Source organism: Oryzias latipes, chromosome 7 (assembly GCF_053564925.1).
Source record: "Oryzias latipes strain Hd-rR chromosome 7, Olatipes_Hd-rR_3.1".
In the NCBI taxonomy this organism is placed as follows: domain Eukaryota; kingdom Metazoa; phylum Chordata; class Actinopteri; order Beloniformes; family Adrianichthyidae; genus Oryzias; species Oryzias latipes.
The window spans coordinates 27509255-27531021 of record NC_136243.1 but is presented as its reverse complement, the minus strand read 5'-3'; the positions used below and the strand labels follow the sequence as shown (position 1 = coordinate 27531021).

Here is a 21767-nt window from a genome sequence, read left to right as displayed (position 1 = left end):
GGCTTTTCCAGACGCATTAAAAATGTAAGCCAGAAAAAAATTAAACGAATACACCGTGTTTGTTTCTGTTTCAAGCCTTAAACTGTGTTTTTTTTTCTGGGATTGAAAAAGGATTCAGACTGACGGGGAAAAAAAACAACCCTATGCGCCTGAATATGCCAGCAATGCTGGATTTTTGCCCGATTATGACGTACTTATTTCATCACAAAGTTTGCACGATTTCAGAACCTTTCCGTTGGAACTATTCGAGAGTCATAGTTTGAATGATCTGAAAGGAAACCCGATTCCGTGAAATACTGCAAATTGCGCCGTTTTTCTGCGCAGGTAGAGGGCTGGGCAGCAGGACCGGCTCTGCCCAGTTTGATCCAGCTGGCGCTACAGCTCTGTAGAGCTTCCACTTTCCAAGAAAGGAAAAGGACTGCAGTTTCTCTTCCTGCAACATATGAATCACTTTGTTTAGCTGTAAAAAAAAAAAGCCTTGTTTTATAACTAGACTGCAAATTAAAAACAATTACACAAAGAAATAATAACAATTATTATGCATTTTATTTATAAAGACTGTTCTGTGACATGTGACATAGGATATCTTTGTATCTTAGAGACTAAACATTAGGAGATCATAAAATGCTATTTTTTACTCATTGTTGACATTTGCCTTTAGCAAAAAAAAAGTAAACTTGAAGTTTATTGTAATATGTATACTTTAGTACAGTATAATTATAGCAAGTCTACTGCAGACCATGTATAAGTAAGGAGGTATATTAGGGGTGTAACGATTAATCGACTTAATCAATCAATCGATTTATATTCATATGCAACCAGATTGATCTGTCTGAGGCAAGTTTCGAATCGACCTTTACCATTATAAAATTGTTTCAAAATGAAATAAATCAATTATTCTCGATAATGAAAGGTACCACTTGGATTGAGGCATGGTAGCTTTATTTTACTAAACGACCAAGCGCATCACAGCGGACAACACACACATGATGAAAGCAAAAAAGAATCAAGCCAACATTCCAGTCCAATACGTGGAAACACTTTGGTTTTTGCAAAGAGGTGTGACCATACAGTGTGATACTATGGTCTAATACTGTTCCCTTTGGATTATTTTGATGTGGACAACTGTAGGCTGAACTTTAGGAAACAGATATGTGAACAGATTTGCCATTAATTCTAGTTTATTGTTTTGACATACACATATTTCATTTACACTTAATTACATTGCAAGAAATTGGAAAAATTCCCCTGCACTGTTCAGGATCCAGGTATTTATGTCACTGGTTAAACTTTTGGCTAAAGCTGACCTGGATCCATTTTATGTCAGTGATTCAGATTATTCAAAATGAACCAAAGATGGTATGTAAAAAAGTAAACTTCAAGTATACTGCCTCACTTTTAGTATAGACTAGGTAATTTGTAGTATTTAACTAGACCTTGATAAGGATGTTTATAATGAGCTTTTTTAATAGCGAATAAACAAAATTTGTTCATTTCAGGCATGACGGTAAATGAATCACAAAGTAGGATTTTATGTACATTAAAAAAAAGGTCATTAAAATCTTACTTTCGTTTACTTTCCAGGTGCTTAAAGCGACACGGCACGAGATCCAGTCATTTCTAACTAGGCCAATGTCAACCACCTGTCTAATGATATGACATGTGTAGCAGTGGTTGTAGGAGCTTTCGCTGAACAAAACCAAAGTACCACTGGAAGTCTAATTGACTGAAAAGGTATTTAAACGGCTTAGATGCAGCGTTGAAACAGAAACAAAGTCAGAAACTTTGGCTATTCAGACTGAAAAACTGTGTCAAATCAAGCCTGTACACGGAGAAGACCTTTTAAAAATAATGTCTTGGTCTTCACTAAGACATGGGAAGACCAGCAGAAATCTCCTAAAATTGCTAGTTTAGAAAAAGTGAGTGAGTAACACTCAAAATAGACACGATTTAATGCTGATAACCAGGTAAAAGACCATCTATTACGCTGTTGGAACAGGATAAAGTAGAAAAAATAGTAAAATCAAGAATTCAGCTTAGAGTTTTTATTTCCTCTAGAGCCTCCTGCCACACACAAGGACATGACTTCATAACTGACACGCACTAACAATTCTTAAGGGATTATTTCTACACTTTGACCCTTTGCAAATTCCTTTTGGGTCAGGTTCAATACTTAAACAGAAATGACTGTTTATCCCAACAATGCTCAGGTGTAGTATTCAGTGTGGGCGCCTGATAGATGACAACACTTTACACTACTGTTGCCAAGGCTTGAGCAATTTCAAATGAAGCCTGGTTCCTTGAAGTACACAGGGATGCAAACAAGCGTCACGCTCAGCTCTTTCTGCGTACTCTAAGGGTTGGGCAGCAGGACAGGCTGTTTTACAGTTTTTATCTTCTTAGGCATGATGCTACAATGTTGCACAATTTTTGTATTTGTTTTTGCCTTAGGTTATTTGGTTATGGATCATTTTCAATCATGCTTTGTAAAAATAAAGAAAAGACTTAATGGCATTTTTAAAAGTAGCCAGACATCCTCAGAAAATTCCATAATCCAGAGCCAACATATGTTTATAACTTTTGAAATGTATCTTATTCTGAGATGAAGAGCATACCGGGTAAGATACCAGGAGAGTGCTAATGATTTGCTTTCTTGGAAATAGGATGAAGCACCTAAATTCTGTTAAATACCCAGCCTCAATTGTGACGGGCAGAGAGGGGTGTGAGTAATGATTTGGGACTTCCTGAGAGGGGAAAAAGAAGATTTTCAAAATAAAAGCAGTCTAAGGTTTACTGAAAATATCTCCCTTGATTTTTGTCAAAAAGATAAAATACTATAAACTGGAAATTAACAAAAAGAATGCAAAGAATTTGGAGTCAACAATGTTCCATAAACAGAGTAACTTTTGTTTTTAATATGTAATTCCCCCCCCCCCCCCCTTTAAACTACAACTACAAGAGTTTAAAACCTCTTTTTTTGAACTTATCAGGTAAGAAACACTTTCATTCATAAAGTAGGAAAGGAGTGTGGCCTGTATAACACCACTATCTAAATACTGGATTCTTCAAAAACACTCGCATTGCACACGCTGCACTGCTGTGTGTTTCAGTCCTGGTAATTGGCTCCACATTCCCCGCATGTTTAACATGTTTTCCTGTTCATAAAGACCCGCATCAAATGAAAGCCTGCAGGTTAAGGCTCCACTGGAAGACAAAAGGAAAGACAACAGTGTGCCTGATCCCATAACATTCATGGATAGTTTACAACTTTCTGATGGCTGAACAATGTTGTACTTCCAGTTAAGTTCTTTAAGCAAGTTACAACAATACCATTTTTTAAGTTAAAATGTCCTATTCTATTAGATTTTCACAAAGAAACCAACATAAAGTAAATAGAAATGTGAGCTCCAATGACATTTTAATGCAATTAGCCCAACACATTAATCACCATAGAACAATTTTTGAATAGTGTAGGAGAACTGGGTAGTTTTAAGTTATGATTAATAATAACTGTGTTGCCTAAATTATACAAAAAAGCATTTATGGAGATGTAACAGCATAATATGTTTTTCTTTAATGCCTTTCTCCGGCAGGTTAGGGGGCTGTGCATGTTTTTGTTTTTGAGATGTTTTACTTTTTGAGAGGAGTGCAAACAAAGGAGGAAGTAATTGTAATTCGAACAACATGTGAAAAGAGTTAGTTTAAGCACATTTTTTATATTTCATGGAAAAAAATGTGTTATTTTTGTATGTTTTTTTATCAAATAAGTTGGTCCTAAATAAGCAAATACGTTTTCCTAAATACTGTAGTTCAGTGGCTCTCAGTAAGGGGAAGGAGTCTCCGAGAATGCTTGATGGTTTAAAATAAAAGTTCAGAATAAAGTTTAATTCTGACATCAACAATTATAGGGAAAATACATTTTTTAAATCTGAGAATAAACTCTAACTATTATAGAATTTAAGAAAAATGATTCTTTTTTCCCCATCTTTCACTGTTTTCCCAGTTGCCTTAGTCCTCTTCCCTTGATAAACCCTCCTCCTCCCCGCTGAAGATAACGGTCATTTCAGTTCGTCATTGCAATGAATGAAGAAAAACTCTCTTTACTTTGCGTTTTAGGTCAACATCAAACTGAAAGGAAAGAAAAACATGAATAACAACAGTTTGTTTAAAGTTTGTGATGATCTCGTTTAATTTCCTGTCACTTCTCGCCGTTGTTGGCCAAACCTCCTGCCTGCCTCTAAAGTCTGGTCTAAACCGGTTCGGAGGGTGCGTGGTCTCGTGCGCACTGCAGACTCCTCCGCGCGTCCTCAACAGACCCAACCTCCTCGATGTCTGCGGCCTTCTTCTATTGGCTGAGAGAAAACAGGCCTGCCTACATTCCCAGCGTTGATTGGACGATTAGCTCGTCCGCGAGCTGGTATTGGTTAACGCCCCTCCACATCTTTGTTTTTTGGCAGACCCAGTTTTCCGCGCACGTGCACGCGGATAAGTGGAGTTGTAAACCAAGCGCGCGCACTTTTCAGCACCAATACCTCGTGGATAGCAGCCAAGCATTTTGGGGAGGATTTTTGTTTATTTATTTATTTTTCATGTGACAAGACGAAGAACTTGTGGTTTGTGGTGCCATAGAGTGATTGAGATCAGTGGGAAACGCGGATAGCGGCTTCGAGTCGTCGAGCGGAAATACAATCGCGGCGGGGCTTCAGGCAGCTTTGTTTGCCCGGCGACTCGAGCTGCATCTCCGCTTCAAGAGGGACGTTCTTCCGGGTAAAGACATTTTTTTCCCCTCTCTGTACCGACGCTCAACAAACTGCAGCTCGGTGAGACTAAATGGCTGGAAGCAGAAGGAAACAGAGGTGATACTGAAGACTCGTCTTCGTTGCTGGTTCGGTCCAGTCAGCGGTTGGGGTCGTGGTTGTGCTCTTCTTGCCGCCGAGGTCTCCATTGTCTGAGCATCTCCGTGCCGCCAAACTCCCGCGCTGCCGCCACACACCTGCCGCTCCCACACCACAGCAGTGCTGTCTCTCCCTCCCCCGATTGTTATTCTATTTTTCCATCCATCTGAATTTTTTTCGGGCCCCACACTTCCAGCAGCAGCATGTGCTCTCGGATTTGGTTCGTGACCGACCGACGCATCAGCCAGGAATACCCCCAAGTCCAGATCCTCCGGGCGCTGAAGGATCGCTGCGCCGAAGAGGAGGTTGAATTCCGCTCCCTTGTCATGGATCAGATCGTGCTTACGATCAGTCAGGGCCTATTAGGCAAGTATACAAAAGAATCGAGCACGTTTGCTGTGTTTTTGCTGCGTTTTTACGTGGTTCAGCTGAGGGGGGAAGACAGACAGAAAGAAAGAATGTTGTGATGCGTTGCAGAAACCCAAAACAAGGCTGCCTGCTAGCGAGGAAGCGAGGCAGCACAGCGGTGACCGCCTAACCCACTTTCTGGAGAGATTGGCTCTTGGCAGAGCAGAGCGATGACTCTTGATCTAATTCCGCGTGTATTCCCACTGCTGCTGCAGGAAAGGCGTTAAATCGAGAAAAGAAATCGTTTGTTGACGCAGAAATTACTTCACTACAGGGACAAGCATTCCTCAGTTTGACTACTTTAAACCAAATCATATTTTCGGTGTTTTTAACTTCTTGTGACATTTTTGTCATGATAGACACATGTTTTAAAAAAAAAAAAGCATTTCTGAGTATTTCTTTATTCAAATCGTTGTGAATCAGGAGCAGACGAAAAACATGTAGTAGTTGCTATAGTAGGCAGGTCTCCTTTATTCTGATGCGTCAACTTTTAGGCGACAAGATTCACGTGTTTGTTTTCCTCATCCGAGCTGGCATCTGGCTCCAAACTGAGTCACTGGATAGGTCCGATATTGGCGATTATGTTAGGTTGAGAACGTGCGGGGCTGTAAGATAGTGGGAGAGTGTGTAAACAGAAGGATGACGGGAAATGGGGGCAGGCTTACTTTGCGCCAGCAGACCCGCTAACAATTCAGGGACACATTTTTTATTATTTCCTGTTGCTCGGCAAATACATTGTCCTAGAAAACGACTCAGGTTTCATGATTTTGGCTAAAAACTGCGTAATCGTAATCAAAGGATCACTGGAAAAACTTTTACATGGGATGAAAAGATGATTGAAGTAGGACTTATTCTCCTTAATGAAGTTTATTGTGCCACCCTTTGGTTCTGGATTGTCAGAGAAAAATACTAATACAGATTCGTAAATAGAAAACAAACAATCTTGTACAGCTGTCCTTCAAACCTTCAGAATTTTCTTTTTTTCCACAAAAGCATGCTAGTGCATTAGGTTTTTGTACAACAATGACTTTTTTCTGCACATGGTGCCACCCCAAACCCCACAAAACACTATCGATTTATAACAATTTAATTCTCTAGTTATTATTTTATAGCTCTGTCCAACAACAAGATGCCCTGATTAAGAGATAAACAACTGAAACTCAGAACAGACAGTCATAGAATTTAAAGGGGTGGTGTGAAATAGAGCCATGAGGACTGAATGAGAGGTGTGAGAGTCAACGTTAACACCTAAATGGTGTAGGCTTCATTAACAGAGCTTGTATGGGTGGTGCAGAATCTGGGATGAGCAGGGGTGTGTCCGGGCAGATTGTCCCTTTATTGTTAATGCTGACTGGTCAAGCTGGAGTTTTTAGTCAAGACGGATTCGTATTTAACACGAGTTTTGACCAAATGTGGGGACTTTCAAAGGACAGCACGCTTTGGCACCAAAAAACTGTTACCGGACTTTATCCTTGATGCACTAAGTAGCAGGTCACTCCAGCAAGTAGGCAGACTACCGTCTCGATCTCTGATTTAGCAAGGTGCACAACAGGGTTACCTTGGTCTGTAATCCATGCTGAGTCTTAATCTGCATACCGTAAATGTCTTCTGAGCTTTGGCGTGACACCACAGATTAACAGCCAGTAGACAGATCGGCCACGCCGGCAGTTTCCGAAGCAGAGAGGCACATTAGCCCTTGTTGTGACCTCAGCATGTGCAGAGCCTCTGAGACTTTAAGTTTATCATCTAACTAGTTACCAAGTATTTCCTTCTCTGCCACATTAACCTCCACATGAATTAGCATAAGTCTTTCATGGATTAGGCATCCATGAAAATGAGGACAAACTCCAGGAAATACTGCAGTCACATAACCTTAAAAAAACATCTACTTTAGCCGCACTGATTAGTAAAAAAAAAAAAAAAGTCAAACTAACAAGTTTTGTTTAAAAGTGTTGATCAATTCTAACAAGTTAGTGCACAGATAATGTATTTGTGTATACCTTATTGATTCCAAAGGTGAAATGAAAGATAACAGTAACTGGATTTTGTGCTTAAATCGATCCTTTCTTTAAAAGTTTGCAGTTTTTCAATCAGATTTTTGGGATTATTTATTTATCATTACAGCCCTTTTCAGATCTAACTGCATTTGTGAAAGAGGAATTTCACATCATGAATGAATATAAGCAGAGAGGGGATACAGCTGACATCAGAACAGATGACACCCAAGACTGCACTACCAATGATGGTAGTTTCTAAAAAAAACAATAAGGTTACAAGTACTTATTTTTCAGCCATCATTTTATAAAAGTAGAATAAAAGCATGTTGGTTTTTAATAAACACTCATTTATAGTAAAACATGTAAACGATGCATATTTACAGAGACAGTTGATGCTTTCGCGCCTTGTCAGTTATTAAGTTAGCGGCTGTTGAAGGTCATCATGTGCTGCCCTGGAAACAGGCATTTGCATTTTATTGGATGTGGAAAGATGATCCCAGCCTTTGCTCTGATAGGAAAAGCGGATGGAAGCACCTAATCTAGAAATGTCGCACACTTGTATCCATATCTTACAGCGTTACCTGTCAAAGGAAGCATTATGGCTACATATGAGCAGTTTTTTGGGACAGCTTTTTATGACAACCTCTTCCAGAGTGTTGGCTGTTTTTATGTGACAATTTTCAAACTTTTTCTAAAGCTGAATGACTTTGTTGTGTTGTTTTTCCGCTCTTAGTATTTTAGAAGTCCGTCTTCTGTGATTCTACTTTTTCTGCCTTTAGCCAGAAACTTGAGTAGTTCCAGCTGCTTTCTGCCCAAAACCTGCTCCACTGGGCTGACAAAGCAGATTATATAAGCTGTTTGGCTTTGTATTTGTCAGATATTTTTAGTGCATCTTAACTGAAATACCACATTGATAGGGCAGCAGTATGGATTTAGTCTTTCTACCCTTTGTGCTGCAGATAACACTTCATCATCAGGGGATGGATTGTTAGCGTTAACCAAGTCGAATCAATCTGGGAATGTGGAGACGGTTTCACAGCCGTAGGTTTGGCTTGCAGGAACTACCGGTCAAACATATAGGTGGTGTCTGTCAGGCCGCTTTGTGACGTGACAGTGGAATGCATAGCATGCTCGCCATTCTTGCAAGCTTTGTCAGCTGATTGAAAATGTAAAGCATCTATAGACTCCACTGAAAAATGAGTGCATTCAAAGAGGTCTCTGTCATCTGGGCAGGAACACAAAGTGGTCCCGACTGATGAATCTGTTATCCTCCCAAATTGTCAACGTTTCTGAGCGTTTTTGTGCCGGTCACATGACAGGCAGTGTAAAGAACACAAACACTTGCACAGATGAATAGGACTGATTCATCCAGCTCCCTCATTGGTCCCTGTTTGGTTTCCCTGGAGACAGGGACAAGTACTGTGAATACTGTCAAAAACCATGAGACCACGTCCCCTGACACTCCTCACTGTAACACCCCTCAGTGTGCTCGGCGGCAGCATAATCAGTGCAGTGTGTAACAGTCCCCAATCTAACAGCTTCTATGCTGCCTTTGTCTGAAGATGCAATAAATAGATAGGATTTTTTAATGGAATCACTCTCCTTTTGTTTTCATTTAGCCTGTGCCCCACTGTCCTGACCTTTTCTTCAAGTTGCCATCTCAAATCATCTTTTACCCCCACATGCATTAACAATGTGCGACAGATGCACTTAATGCAGGCCGACGCGTAGCCGACATCTTGGTAGCTCTGTTATGTAAGCAGTTCCGGTTGAGCTTGTCGCTGCGTCTATCATCAGAGCAAGTCTGCAAAATTCAAGATGGCTGAAACTCCCCTTAATGCGAATTGCAGTGCTTCTGCTAGTTCTCTGGACGTCTTGATGGGTCGTCACGGCATCTACAGTAAAAGTGATTCGTCTCCTCCATTTTCATTAATGATCATATGCTAATCTCTTTGCAAATATGATCTAAAATTAAGACAGTTGTGTGGCCATTTTCTTAACACATTAAGACTTCTTTTTAGATGGAGACTTTTTAAAAGTTGTGGTAAATCCAAAGAGCCTTAGCGGCTCTTTTAGCATGATGTGATCCAAACTCTACAATTGGCCATGTGATTCTGGAAAGAAGTGCCTGATCAGTATTCTTTGTTTCCCTTTTGTGTCTCTGCCCTCATTTGCATGACAAACATGTTGTGGGGCTGAGACCATCCAGTCAAGGGTCACGCTGACTTTAAAAGAAGGAAACAACATCCAAGAAGGATGCAAAATAGCTGTAGACCAAATGACAAGGTTATTACAAGATCGCAAAAACAAGACATAACAAGAAGACAGTCGGCCATGACACCTAGCTGACAGATAGCTTGTCTGAATACGGTTGGCCATCCTTCAGTCTGAAAGTGTTGTGCCTGTGAGTCCTGCCTGTTTGTTTTCTCACTGTATATCAAATGACACGTTTTCCTTTCCCATGATTAAATTAAAGACATCTCCTATTCTACGGGATTGTCCTTTTCTGAATTGCAGTAGGGTTTGGTTTCAGTTTTTGTAGAAGAGATATCCAACCACATAGAGAGCCAGAATGCTACCCTTCTGAGATGTGTTTGAAGAGGATGGGCGGGGCAGTACATGAATTTTCTTCTGTCTTTGTAACCATCAATATTAGTTTTGGTTTTGTGTTATCCATTAAACCCAACGAACATCTTATCAGTGTCAGGTTCCCTCTGTAAGCAGAAGAACTTCCAATGCAGGTGATGGATTACCATTTTAGAAAGAGCTAAAAGGCCCTTTAGACCAGTAACTGGAGCTTAAAACTCAAACAAATACCTACTGATGTACAATAAAATGCCCCAAAAGATACAGCATTTAGAAATATGTTTGGTAAAATTGATTTAACAGGCTTATACTTACAACACGCCTCCCAGAAATAAGTCATAAGCTCTTAAAATGTAAAAAACTTTATTCAAACGAGCAAAAAATTGTCTTACCAATTCTTATTTCAAAACAAAAAAGTAAAACCTTTTTTAAACACAAATTAAGTCGATTTTTCTTGAAACAAGGTTTGTTTTGTTTTCTTTCTTTCTTGTCTCGGCTTATTCGTCCATCTTGATGCTCACCGACCCCTTTCCCCTCACTTCCTCCCCCCTCCAGGTCTGCGAGTGGATCAAGAGCTGGTGACCTCCTATCCACAGGTGGTGGTGGTGCGCGTGCCCACACCTTGGGTTCAGTCTGACAGTGACATCACCGTGCTGCGCCACCTGGAGAAGATGGGATGTCGGCTGATCAACCGGCCTCAGGCCATACTCAACTGCGTCAACAAGTTTTGGACCTTCCAGGAACTTGCTGGCCATGGCGTGCCTCTTCCTGACACCTTCTCTTACGGTAAATTGACTCTCTTTTTTCCTCGTCAAAGAAGAATGTAGTTGATTATTATTTTGTTAAATAAGCATCATAGTTTGTGCTAAATAAACCTTTTAAAAAGACTAAGGATAAATTCTACTTTTATAATAAAAATATAAACATTTTTTGTAAGCATGCCAAGTATCTGCCTAAACTTGAAGGTCTAACATAACTAGTGACTAACGTCTGTGAAAACAGTCAGCTTGGGCAGACGGTGAAGCAGGAACTGCTGCTTTCATTACTCCTTTTCACTCATTCTCTAAGACAAAACAGCCAGCAGCACATTGGAGTCTTTTTTTTCTTTTTCCACAAGTCCACAGAGCTGAGTGCAGAAACAGAAGGAAACAGTCAGGGTAAAAGGAGGGAAAAAAAGAAAGAAGGGGGCGGGCGGGGTGGTGCTGGTGATGGTGGGGTTGTTTGGCCTACATTCCATGTGTCTGTGCACAGTAGGCCAGGCTGTGCATGTGGAGCAGCTGGAGAGCTTATGTAACTAACCCCCACCGCTGACACTGCGCACGCATCCAGACCGTGGCCTTTCATGAGTTTTCATTAAACATGCAGTTGTCTCTCTGCCTCCAACCTCACCGCTCAGGATGCGATTGTGATCACATTTGGTGCCCCCCCCCCCCCCCCCTCCCATCTCGGTGGGTATATGTGATTCAGGGGCATCCGATGTGAGCCAAGCGGCGGCGGCGTTCACATCTGTTCCCTTTGACTGGCTGCCAAACATGACCAGACAGGAAGACAAAGATAGTGTCAGAGGATAGAGGAGAAAACTCAGGACAAACTATTTTTTAAGAATGTTTTTCTTTTTGTTTGTTCTGTCTGAAGCCTGAGCTGAGCACATCTGTTGCGACAAGCAGCCATAATAAATCATTGTCAGATGTGGTCAGCTGCTTCTCATTAAATGCAGTGGTCAGTGTCTACTCTGTCATGAATCAGGCAGCTCAGGACAGCGATCCTGCTGCCTTGCTGTTTTTCAGGGCCTCTTGTTGCCATAGCGACGCGCTACATTCCCTCTCCTCTCACTCGCTGGATCGACTCCAACCTACAAATTAAGGCATCGAAATGAGGTGCTTTTTCATTCATTCTTATTGACTTGCTGTGTGTGTTTGTGTGCACGGGCACTTTTCAGGCGGGCACGACAACTTCCGTAAGATGATCGACGAGGCGGAGCCCCTGGGTTACCCCGTGGTGGTGAAGAATGCACGTGGGCACAGAGGTAAGGCCGTCATTTGTTCCGATCAGCACGCCGCTCCTCAGAAATGTCCACCCTGACGGGAATTCTGCCCGCCCTCGCATGAAATTCATTAGCACGGTGTTAGATCATTAGACCGGTGGTGTTGCCACAGATGCAAAACACCAGCTTGTAAAGTTTTCATTGTGATTGCGAGGTTAATTAATTTAAAATTCATAAGGGGCTTGTGAGGGAGGTTGAACGTTGTCAATAGTAATAAGAGATCGGCTGTCCCATTTTTAGAGTCAGTGACTCTTCTGTGGCTCCACACTCATGTGAGGGAATAACTGCAGTGTTTAGTGGCCACATGCAGTCAGCACCATAAATATTTGGTCCTGACTAATTTAGTTTCTGTACATTACCACAGTGAATTTTAAATGAAACAACTCAGATGCCATTGAAGTGCAGACTTTCAGCTTTTATTCCACGGGTTGAACAAAAAGATTACATAAAAATGTGAAAAACTAAAGCATTTTCTAAACACAATCCCTTCATTTCATGGGCTTGTAAGTAATTGGACAATTGACTTCCATGCTATTGCATGGGCAGGTGTGGGAAATTCCCTTATTACCGGTATGTCATTATGAGTGAAGCAGATAAAAGGCCTGGAGTTGATTAGGGGACTCGTGCTTGCATTTTGAAGATTTCGCTGTGAACAGACATGCAGTCAAAGGAGCTCTCCATGCAGGTCAAAGGAGCCATCATTAAGCTGAGAAAACAGAAAAAAGCATGGGAGAAATTGCTACAGTATTAGGAGTGGCAAAATCAACAGTGTGCTTCATCCTGAGAAAGAAAGAAAGCACTGGTGAACTCAGCAACACAAAACGACCTGGACGTCCACGGAAGACAACAGAGGTGGATGATGGCAGAATCATTTCCATGGTGAAGAGGAACCCGTTCACAACAGCCAACCAAGTGAACAACACTCTCCAGGAGGTAGGCGTGTCAATATCCAAGTCTACCATAAAAAGAAGACTGCATGAAAGTAGATACAGAGGGTACACTGAAAGATGCAAGCCACTCATGAGCCTCATGAATAGGAAGGCTGGATTGGACTTTGCTAAAAAGCATCTAAAAAAGCCAGAACAGTTCTGGAAAAACATTCTTTGGACAGATGAAACCAAAATCAACCTCTACCAGAATGATGGCAAGAGAAAAGTATGGAGAAGGCGTGGAGAAGCTCATGATCCAAAGCACACATCATCAGTAAAACACTGTGGAGGCAGTGTGATGGTCTGGGCGTGCATGGCTGCTAGTGGCACTGGGACACTAGTGTTTATTGATGACGTGACACAGGACAGAAGCAGCCCAATGAATTCTGAGGTGTTCAGAGACATACTGTCTGTGCATATCCAGGTGCATGCAGCCAAACTGATTGGACGGCGTTTCATAATACAGATGGACAACGACCCAAAACATACAGCCAAAGCAACTCAGCAGTTTATTAAAGCAAAGAAGTGGAATATTCTTGAAAGACCAAGTCAGTCACCTCATCTTAACCCAATTGAGCAGCATTTCACTTGTTGAAGACTAAACTTCAGACAGAAAGGCCCACAAACAAACAGCAACTGAAAGCCGCTGCAGTAAAGGCTTGGCAGAGCATTCAGAAGGAGAAAACCCAGCATCTGCTGATGTCCATGAGTTCAAGACTTGAGGCTGTCATTGCCAACAAAGGGTTTTCAACCAAATATTAGTAATGTCCATTTTGTTTTAAGTTATTTCATTTGTCCAATTACTTACGAGCCCATGAAATGAAGGGATTGTGTTTAAAAAATGCTTTAGTTTTTCACATTTTAATGCAATCCTTTTGTTCAACCGATGGGATAAAAGCTGAAAGTCTGCACCCCAATGGCATCTGAGTTGTCTTATTTAAAATTCACTGTTTTGATTTGATTTGATTTGAAATGGTTTATTTCAAGCAATTAAGTAGAAATAATACACAACAGCAATATAAACATCAGTTATACATTCATACAGTAACTAATCAAACTTAGGATAATTAGACATATTAATAATATTGCTTGAAAGGGAGTGGAAGGAAGCGAACTTATATAATCCCACCCCGTTATACTGTTACCATTTTATTACATGATTTATCAATATCCGGTTCCCAGTTTTTATCAGACAGAATTGTGGTAATGTAAAGAAACTAAATTAGAAAGAATGTGTCTCTGTCCAAATATTTATGATCCTGACTGTAGATGCTGTTACCATCTATGTGGCCGTTTTTTCTATGGAAAAAACAACAACAAATAGTTTGATCCTTTTCCTGGAATTCAGTGTCTCAGAGGTGGATTTTAGTTAGTTGACCCTGACCAAAACTCTGGCTCATCTCATGACGTTAAAGCCAACAAAAATAATGCTGGAAATGTTTGGAATAATCACCAGAAAGAAACATCTGTCAGAGGGTTTCTGTTTAATACCAGTTGTTAGATTGTTGGTAGAGAAACATGTTTGCTTTTTCAGCCCACATGTGGGTCACAGCAAAGCTATTGCACACTTTTTTTCTCCTCGCTGTGGTACGGCCCGACAGAGTTTTGTTAAGGGGGCGAGACGGCCAAGCTCCACTCATAAATCCGCCCACTGTAAAAGGAAACTGGACTGAGTGAGTGTGACGTCACCCATAAAAAATGCCTTACTTCCTGCTCCGATGAAAGTGATTGGTTTGAGTCGGTCAGTGTTTCTATGGCAACCTCTCTCGCCAATCAGGAGTGAGCTTTTGAAGGCGGGCCACGCAAAATGTTTCAAACCGTTTGAATGTTCTTCGTAAGACCACCTACTTTTATTGAGATAACTTGAGAAATGGCACTAGAATGTCATGAAAAAATAGGATTAGCCAGACATGTTCAAAAAAGTTATTCTGACCAATAGAATGACTGAGTAAAAATTGTTTTATTTTACCTTTATTTACCCAGTAATTGTCCCATTGAGATTAAGAATCTCTTTTTCAAAGGAGTCCTGTTTGACTCTCAATAGAAGTTTATGGGAATTTGGCTTCTTGGAACCACTGGGTACTTTATGTTTGGAACACGAGGGGGGATGGGTCACTCAGTCCAGTTCTCATATACAGTCAATGATTAAAACAGGCACCGTCTCTCCTATGTGAAGCTACGTTCACGCCGCTCTCTGCGACACGCATTCAAGCGACCACTTTCAATGTAAAATCTATGTAAATGCACGTTGGGAGCTTCTGCATTCAAAGCCGTTCACACGAAGCTACGCACGTACAAAACACAACTTAAGCTGCGTTCAAGAATGCGCTCAATGCGCGTCACGTGCCCGGTGTGAACGTAGCACGAGGAGCTGCACTACTGTTGTGAGGACTGTTGTGTCGATTTTACTGAAATGACTGCAAAAGACTAGAAACTGGAGAACAGATTTAGCAAGCGTCTTGTGATGCCTTATACTTATATAAACGGGTCTGTGTGTGCACCAAGTCTAGCTCATCTTTCCTTTCTTCTCTCATCTAGTGTGTCCTTCCTTCTCCTAGGAAAGGCTGTGTTCCTGGCACGAGACAAGCACCACCTGACGGATCTGTGCCACTTGATCCGCCACGACACCCCCTACCTGTTTCAGGAGTACGTCAAGGAGTCGCACGGGCGGGATGTGCGGGTGGTGCTGGTGGGCGGCCGTGTCATCGGCTCCATGCTGCGCTGCTCCACTGACGGGCGCATGCAGAGCAACTGCTCCCTGGGTAGGCAGATGCCTAAAGAAGGAACAAATGAGCACACACTTAATAACTGGCTCTTCCTGTCATGGTTACAGGACTCCAAGCTTTTCATGACCAGAGTTATCGCATCCTCTACGTTTGAGTCCCATTAATCTACTTTGATTTAACAGTACATTTTTCCATTGCTTTCCATTTATCAAAAAAAAAAGAAAGTTCTTAAATAATTTCTTACTGGCCCTGACCGATTGACCTTGTGCCAAATCCTTCCCCTAGATGGAAAGTGACGTGACATTCCTGCCGATGTGGCTGATTTTCAGTGTCAGGGGACAGGCAGTTTTTGCTGAGCTGAGGGTGGAATGCTCTGCGACACATTTAGGACATCGGACTGTTGTACATTTATAAGAACAAAATCCACAAAAATACTAATATTTGTCATTCAGAATGGGCAAAAATAACAAATGAAAATCCTGCTTCTGAGAGTAAAGGGGGTAATGCAAACAAGGGCTGCTTATCAGATCAATGTGATGACCTGATTATCAGAATGTCTGATCATCTTTATAAAGGATTATGTGAAGTCTTCAGTAGTGGTTGCTGCTCATTCTAACTGTCCAGCACGGCGGTGGAGGTGTATTGATATGGAAATTTGTTGACTAATGGCCCTAAATTCTATTTTTTACCAAGTTCTACCATCTTTTCCACATCATAAGTCGCATCGCCAATGAATGATCTGTTTTTGAACTTATGTCATATAACGGCGCACCAAACTATGATGCTATCGTCACACCGGGCATGTGATGCCCCAGGCTTTGTTTTTCAAAGCTCTCTTCCGATATATAAAAGACTTGGTGTCATATAATTCCTACCGGGCACAAACTGCAGTTATTCATTTTTCCTGATCAGTTTTTAAATGGTTGGCACTTCCGTGAATGAAAAGGGACGCTACACATATGTCTCAATCAAAGCCCAGTGCCTCATTAGTCTAATTTCAACTGGTTTCACTTTTAACGCGCACTTAATGGCAGCACGTTTTGCAGGTAGAGCCTGAAAAGGACCTAAAAACTAGCGTGAATGCGAGAGTACTGAACGCAGAAGCCGGAAACGCACACACACAGGCATTAACATCGACTTATCGCTGAAGGTGGTCACTTCAACGCGCGTTTCCTGAGACCAGTGTGAACGGAGCAAGATGCGCATTAAGCAAAGCAAAAGAGTCAGAGATAATTCTGTCAGTCAGTAAGACTACATTTCTTTCACAATAACTTGTTTGTAACGTTAGCCGCGTTAGAAACATTAGCGTTTTGACAATACCTGTAACTCCCAATCTTATTTAGAACATGTAAAAAAAACAGACGGATATCACTAAAACAAACATTGCTCTGACTACGCTGACTCCTAACCTAGTGAGTAACGCCTAAATTTGGGTTTTGAGAGTCATTGGTGTTTTATAAAAACAATTAAGGCTTTTAAGTGCAGAAAATACAGTACTCTACAGTACTATATGTAAGATTGCGTATCTGACTAAAGTGTTTTGTGTGTCTCTGATCACTGTAGGTGGTGTTGGTATGATGTGCCCCCTGAACGAGCAGGGCAAGCAGCTTGCCATAGAGGTGTCCAACATCCTCGGCATGGATGTGTGCGGCGTCGACCTCCTGCAGCTCAACGACGGCTCCTACGTGGTGTGCGAGGCCAACGCCAACGTGGGCTTCATCGCCTTCGACCAGGCCTGCGGCATGGATGTAGCAGGGATCGTCGCGGACTTTGCTCTCTCCAACCTCCCCAGCCGCCTCACCCGCAAGATGTCCCTGCTGTCTGTGGTCTCCAGCACCAGCGAGACCAGCAGCGAGCCAGAGGTGTGCATCGTCCCCGCCGGCGGCGGTTCGCTGCCGGAGGCCGTCTGCAACATGAGCGTAGGATCCACTTCAAGCGAGAGTGACCCGGAGCTAGCCGAGCCCTCCCAGATGTCGTCCCGCCAGTCCACGCCCCCATCCCTGCCCGACCTGCCAGATCCAACCTACAACTTTAACACCCTCCTGGCCAATGAAATCAAGCTATTGACTGAGTGAGCTTCAGGCGAATCCCTGCATGCATGAACACACCACTACACACATACAAACCCTGTATTGATGCTGACAAAAACGTCTTTTAAAACACATATCGACCCAGAAACCATACGAACGAAAAACGTTTATTCAAAACAGGAACTGAGGGGCAAAAGAACAGATTCTCACACAGCCATGGAAACAAACTCAAAACACGAGCATCCTTCCTTTTCGTTAAAGATCTGCGGCTGCTCCCCTGACTCTCACACCTTTGCATCTTTCCAAAAATGAAAAATCCCACCATCTGGAAACACTTTACTTCACAGCATGATGGGATACAATATATCAGGTAACGACTAAATTCAGCCTATACTTGTGTGCATTTTTACTACTTTTGGATGGTTGAGGAACTCCAACTAATGCATACATCTGGCTTTACAGTTCGCGTTTTTTTCTGCTGAGACTGTCTGGTAGATTTTTGAAACGATGAAGCTTTCCACCTTAATTCATCGTCACACTAGGCATAAACAGACCAGAACAAGACACGATGCAACAAATACAGTGTTGGCCAACAGCAAACAAGGTTTCACACTGACAAGCTGGTTTATTTCAATGAATTCAGAGCAGCAACAACAATTCACGAATGCCTGGCACTTCATTAATTAAAAAAACAAATCATTTTCACTTCTTTGACATATTGAGCAACAATGAGACAGAGTGTGAAAGCCACGTCAACACTTGGCAGTTGAATTACCTCAGAACCCTGTTGAGGCTATAGGATCCAGATGTAAACTACACATCAGCCCAGATCCGTGTGGCGTTCAGGCGGCCCCTGACATGCCAGCTGTTCCTTCCCTTTATGTCACGGACCTAAACTATGATTTTTATTTTTTATTTCTCTTAATTTTTTTTTTTTTTTGTAAATAGAAGTAGTGAACGATCTTCAGAGAATACTAGCACATACAACTGGAACTGAAACAACTGCCGAAATTTTCATAAGCTATAGTGACAAATGATACTGTACAGACTTTGAATTGGTGCTGACGCAAGGAAATTGGTTTCAGATGGGATTTCTGTTCACCTTTTGTAGACTTTTTTGTTGTTTTGATATATTTTGTTTTTTCTTTTTAAATAGAAATGTAACAACCAAAACCACATGAACGTGTTTTAGTGTAAAAACAAACAAACTTTAAAGTATTTTTTTACAGTATTTTTAAGTAGAACGTTACATTTTTCCCCTTTTACTGGAAAAGAAAGGAAAGTAAAAAAAAGATCCAAACAAAAGACTTTGTTTACACTTTTTTGTTTTTCACGATTCAATGAACTCTGAAGAAAAAATAAACAAAACTGCAATGGCATATGCTAAGGGATTTAATATATTACTAGCCAAGTGTGACCTAAAGCACAAATCATTTTTCGTCCAAACAGCGACTTGTCTTTCGGCTTGTATCCCTTTCTGTTGATCCCAACTCAGGGAAGCAGCCTGGATCTCTGTCTCCCACTCAAAAAAACCCCACAGAAACCACCCGAGTATGAACACAATACACACCTACATGCAGAGGGAAGAAAACAACAACTAAAAAGTTCCTGTAAACTAGAGTATAAAGGTAGTGGTGTATACCATGGTTGACATGCACTTTTTCCTTGCTTGTTTCAGAATGTTCCTCGTGTTCTTCCTAAATTACAGTGTTTTTGAAGAAAAGACATTTGTGTGCACCTATATTGTCTCAATAAAGTGACACAGCTGTGAAGTTGAACTTATTTTCCCCTTCGTTGTGGGCCAAACTCACTGTCTAGACTCAAAGCTGGGCCCTACTGGAGGTAGGGGTGGGAGTGCCAATGCTACATCTGCCAGACACACAAAAAAAAAAGAAAAGGGGGGCAACTCTGGCTGTTAACGCCGCTGTGGAGCCATCCCAGTGGCGCTGCACCGTTTACACTACTGCTGTGACGATGTCTGCTGTCTATAAAGTCCGAGTGTGTTACAGACAGACTGTGAAACTAGTGGTGTGTCAGACAGGGAGGCCGGTGGGGTCCATCACATGTGTAGTTGTCCCTATCTAGTGTTTGTCTTTGTATTGAAACCTTTGTTTTTCCTTCATCGTGTCAAAATTGTAAACACGAGCTGGAGGACAGAATCAGACGCTAACTTCTCTCTCCTGCTTTTTTGGGGATTGAATGTGCAGAACGTGGTTAAGGTTAGTTAAACAGTGACCCAGCATTTCCCTAGTTTACGATCATGAAGGAGGTAAAAAATGAGACGCTGCAGTGAAGTAGGAGGCTGCTGACGGAAGAAAAGGGCGCCGTTTCCACTGTTTCCAAGTGTTGGAATTTGAAAGGGATGAGTTTACTGACCTGAGGTACAACAACAGAGCACAAGGTGACTGTTGAATTCCTGCTGCTGATGTATGTTTGGTTCTGAAGGGAACATGGCAGATGCTTTCCTAGTTTTCCTTCTGGAATCAGAATGCCAAAACATTGGAGAAGGGAAGTTGGTATCCAGTGCTCATAGTGACAGACAATATTAAAGATGACTCCTTTCACAATAAATCATGTCTTACACTTGTTAATAAAGATTCCACATCAACCACAAGGTACATTGGAAACAAACCGGAGGTTTGCCAAAAGACGGACGTAACGATTTCTGGAGAAAGGAGAAACGTTTCTTGCAGAATAATTAAACTCTCTGATATATATATATACATATATATATATATATACATTTTATTTCTGTTCTTTTGTTTTGACAGTGTTAAGAAATAAACCTCCAAAATCATGTAACTCACAGTTGTTCAAAATTGTGTAAAGATAGATCCTTTTTTTTTTTTTTTTTTTTTAGAATAAATAAAGAGTCATTATTCAAAAGCAATGAAAGTGTGTCCCTTCTCTCTCAATCACAACAGTATTATTCAAAGACCCACTCCGATTATATTTTCTAAAAGTGTTCCCAATGGTCTTTTAATTACCAAAATAAAATTAAAAAACGGTTGTTTTTTTAGGTCATAGTTTCTGCAGAGCAGCAAGACTCCGTTAGGAATTCGCCTTGGATTTGTGGGTGGAATATTTTGGCGCGCCCCATTTGTTGACATACTTCACCGCCAGCTTAGAACCCCCCATGCCCTCAATCTTATATTAGCGGTGCTACAAAAATCGGTGAGCAATATCAGAGCTGTCCGACTGTACAAATCTGAGCCAGATTCCAGCTCAGACGAGGAAAACAAAGTCGTCTCCAAGTGGATGCATCAGAATGGAGCAGAGTGGGGGGTGAGGGTTGTGGCTTGCTGTTGTAATTTGCTGAAGGCTTTTTCCAACTTTATTTTTTCATCTGTTCCTGATTATCAAGGATTTGAATAAAGAAATACTCAGGAAATCAATTTTATATATATATATATATGTCAAGGTACCATTAGCTGTCATGCACTTTTGTGTGTGAAATTTGTTCTCCGCATCTGAGGGGATGTGTCTCCCCGGGATGAAACTCACCCCCCCCTGAGTCTCACTCGGGAACCATTTGGTGGTTTGACCCCCCCCCCAAATTCAACCCCTTAATGCAGAGTTTCACGCAGGGCGTTGGGTCCCAGGCATTGGCATGATTCAGCGTGGATTTGAACCCATGACCTTCCAGTCACAGGGCAGACGCCCTATGATAAGGCCATTGAGATGGTCCTCTATCATGACAAAAATACCACGAGACCTTATTAAAAACACACATTTTGTTTGTGGGTTTTTTTAAACGAGGGTGTAAAATGCAAACCCGACATTTTAGAAGAGTGATTTAATGTTTCCCTCCTGCTGTGAGGCTTATTTGGACCTAAACAGAAAAAAATGCAAAACGTTCCCAAAACAGGCTCGTCAGATGGAGGTTGCGGGTTTGTCTGCAGCAGCTGCAGCAGAGCCTGGATGGCGTCCGTCAGGTCACGCTTTAACATCAGCCGGCTGGCCTGCAGGGCAGCAAAGCCAAGCTCCACAACCTGTCACACAAACAAACACTGCAGCTGTGAAGCTCTCAGAGGAGGAAGCGGCCTTACACAGTGATGTCACTGAAATGAAACCAGGACGCAATAAAACCTAAAAAATGTCTCTTCTCTTTGCAGCACATTCTTCTACTGACCTGCGGTTGACTCTAACAAA

At 41.7% G+C, this 21767-nt stretch overlaps 1 protein-coding gene across 1 annotated transcript; it reads left to right on the top strand.

Moving 5' to 3' along the window:
* The first annotated feature begins 4444 nt into the window (after positions 1 to 4444).
* Positions 4445 to 20510, top strand: rimkla (ribosomal modification protein rimK-like family member A). Its single transcript, XM_004070363.5, has 5 exons — positions 4445 to 5261; positions 10442 to 10672; positions 11826 to 11912; positions 15418 to 15621; positions 17149 to 20510. The coding sequence occupies exons 1-5, from the start codon at positions 5099 to 5101 to the stop codon at positions 17658 to 17660; spliced, it is 1197 nt and encodes a 398-aa protein (XP_004070411.1). The 5' UTR covers positions 4445 to 5098; the 3' UTR covers positions 17661 to 20510.
* The last annotated feature ends 1257 nt before the right edge of the window (positions 20511 to 21767 follow it).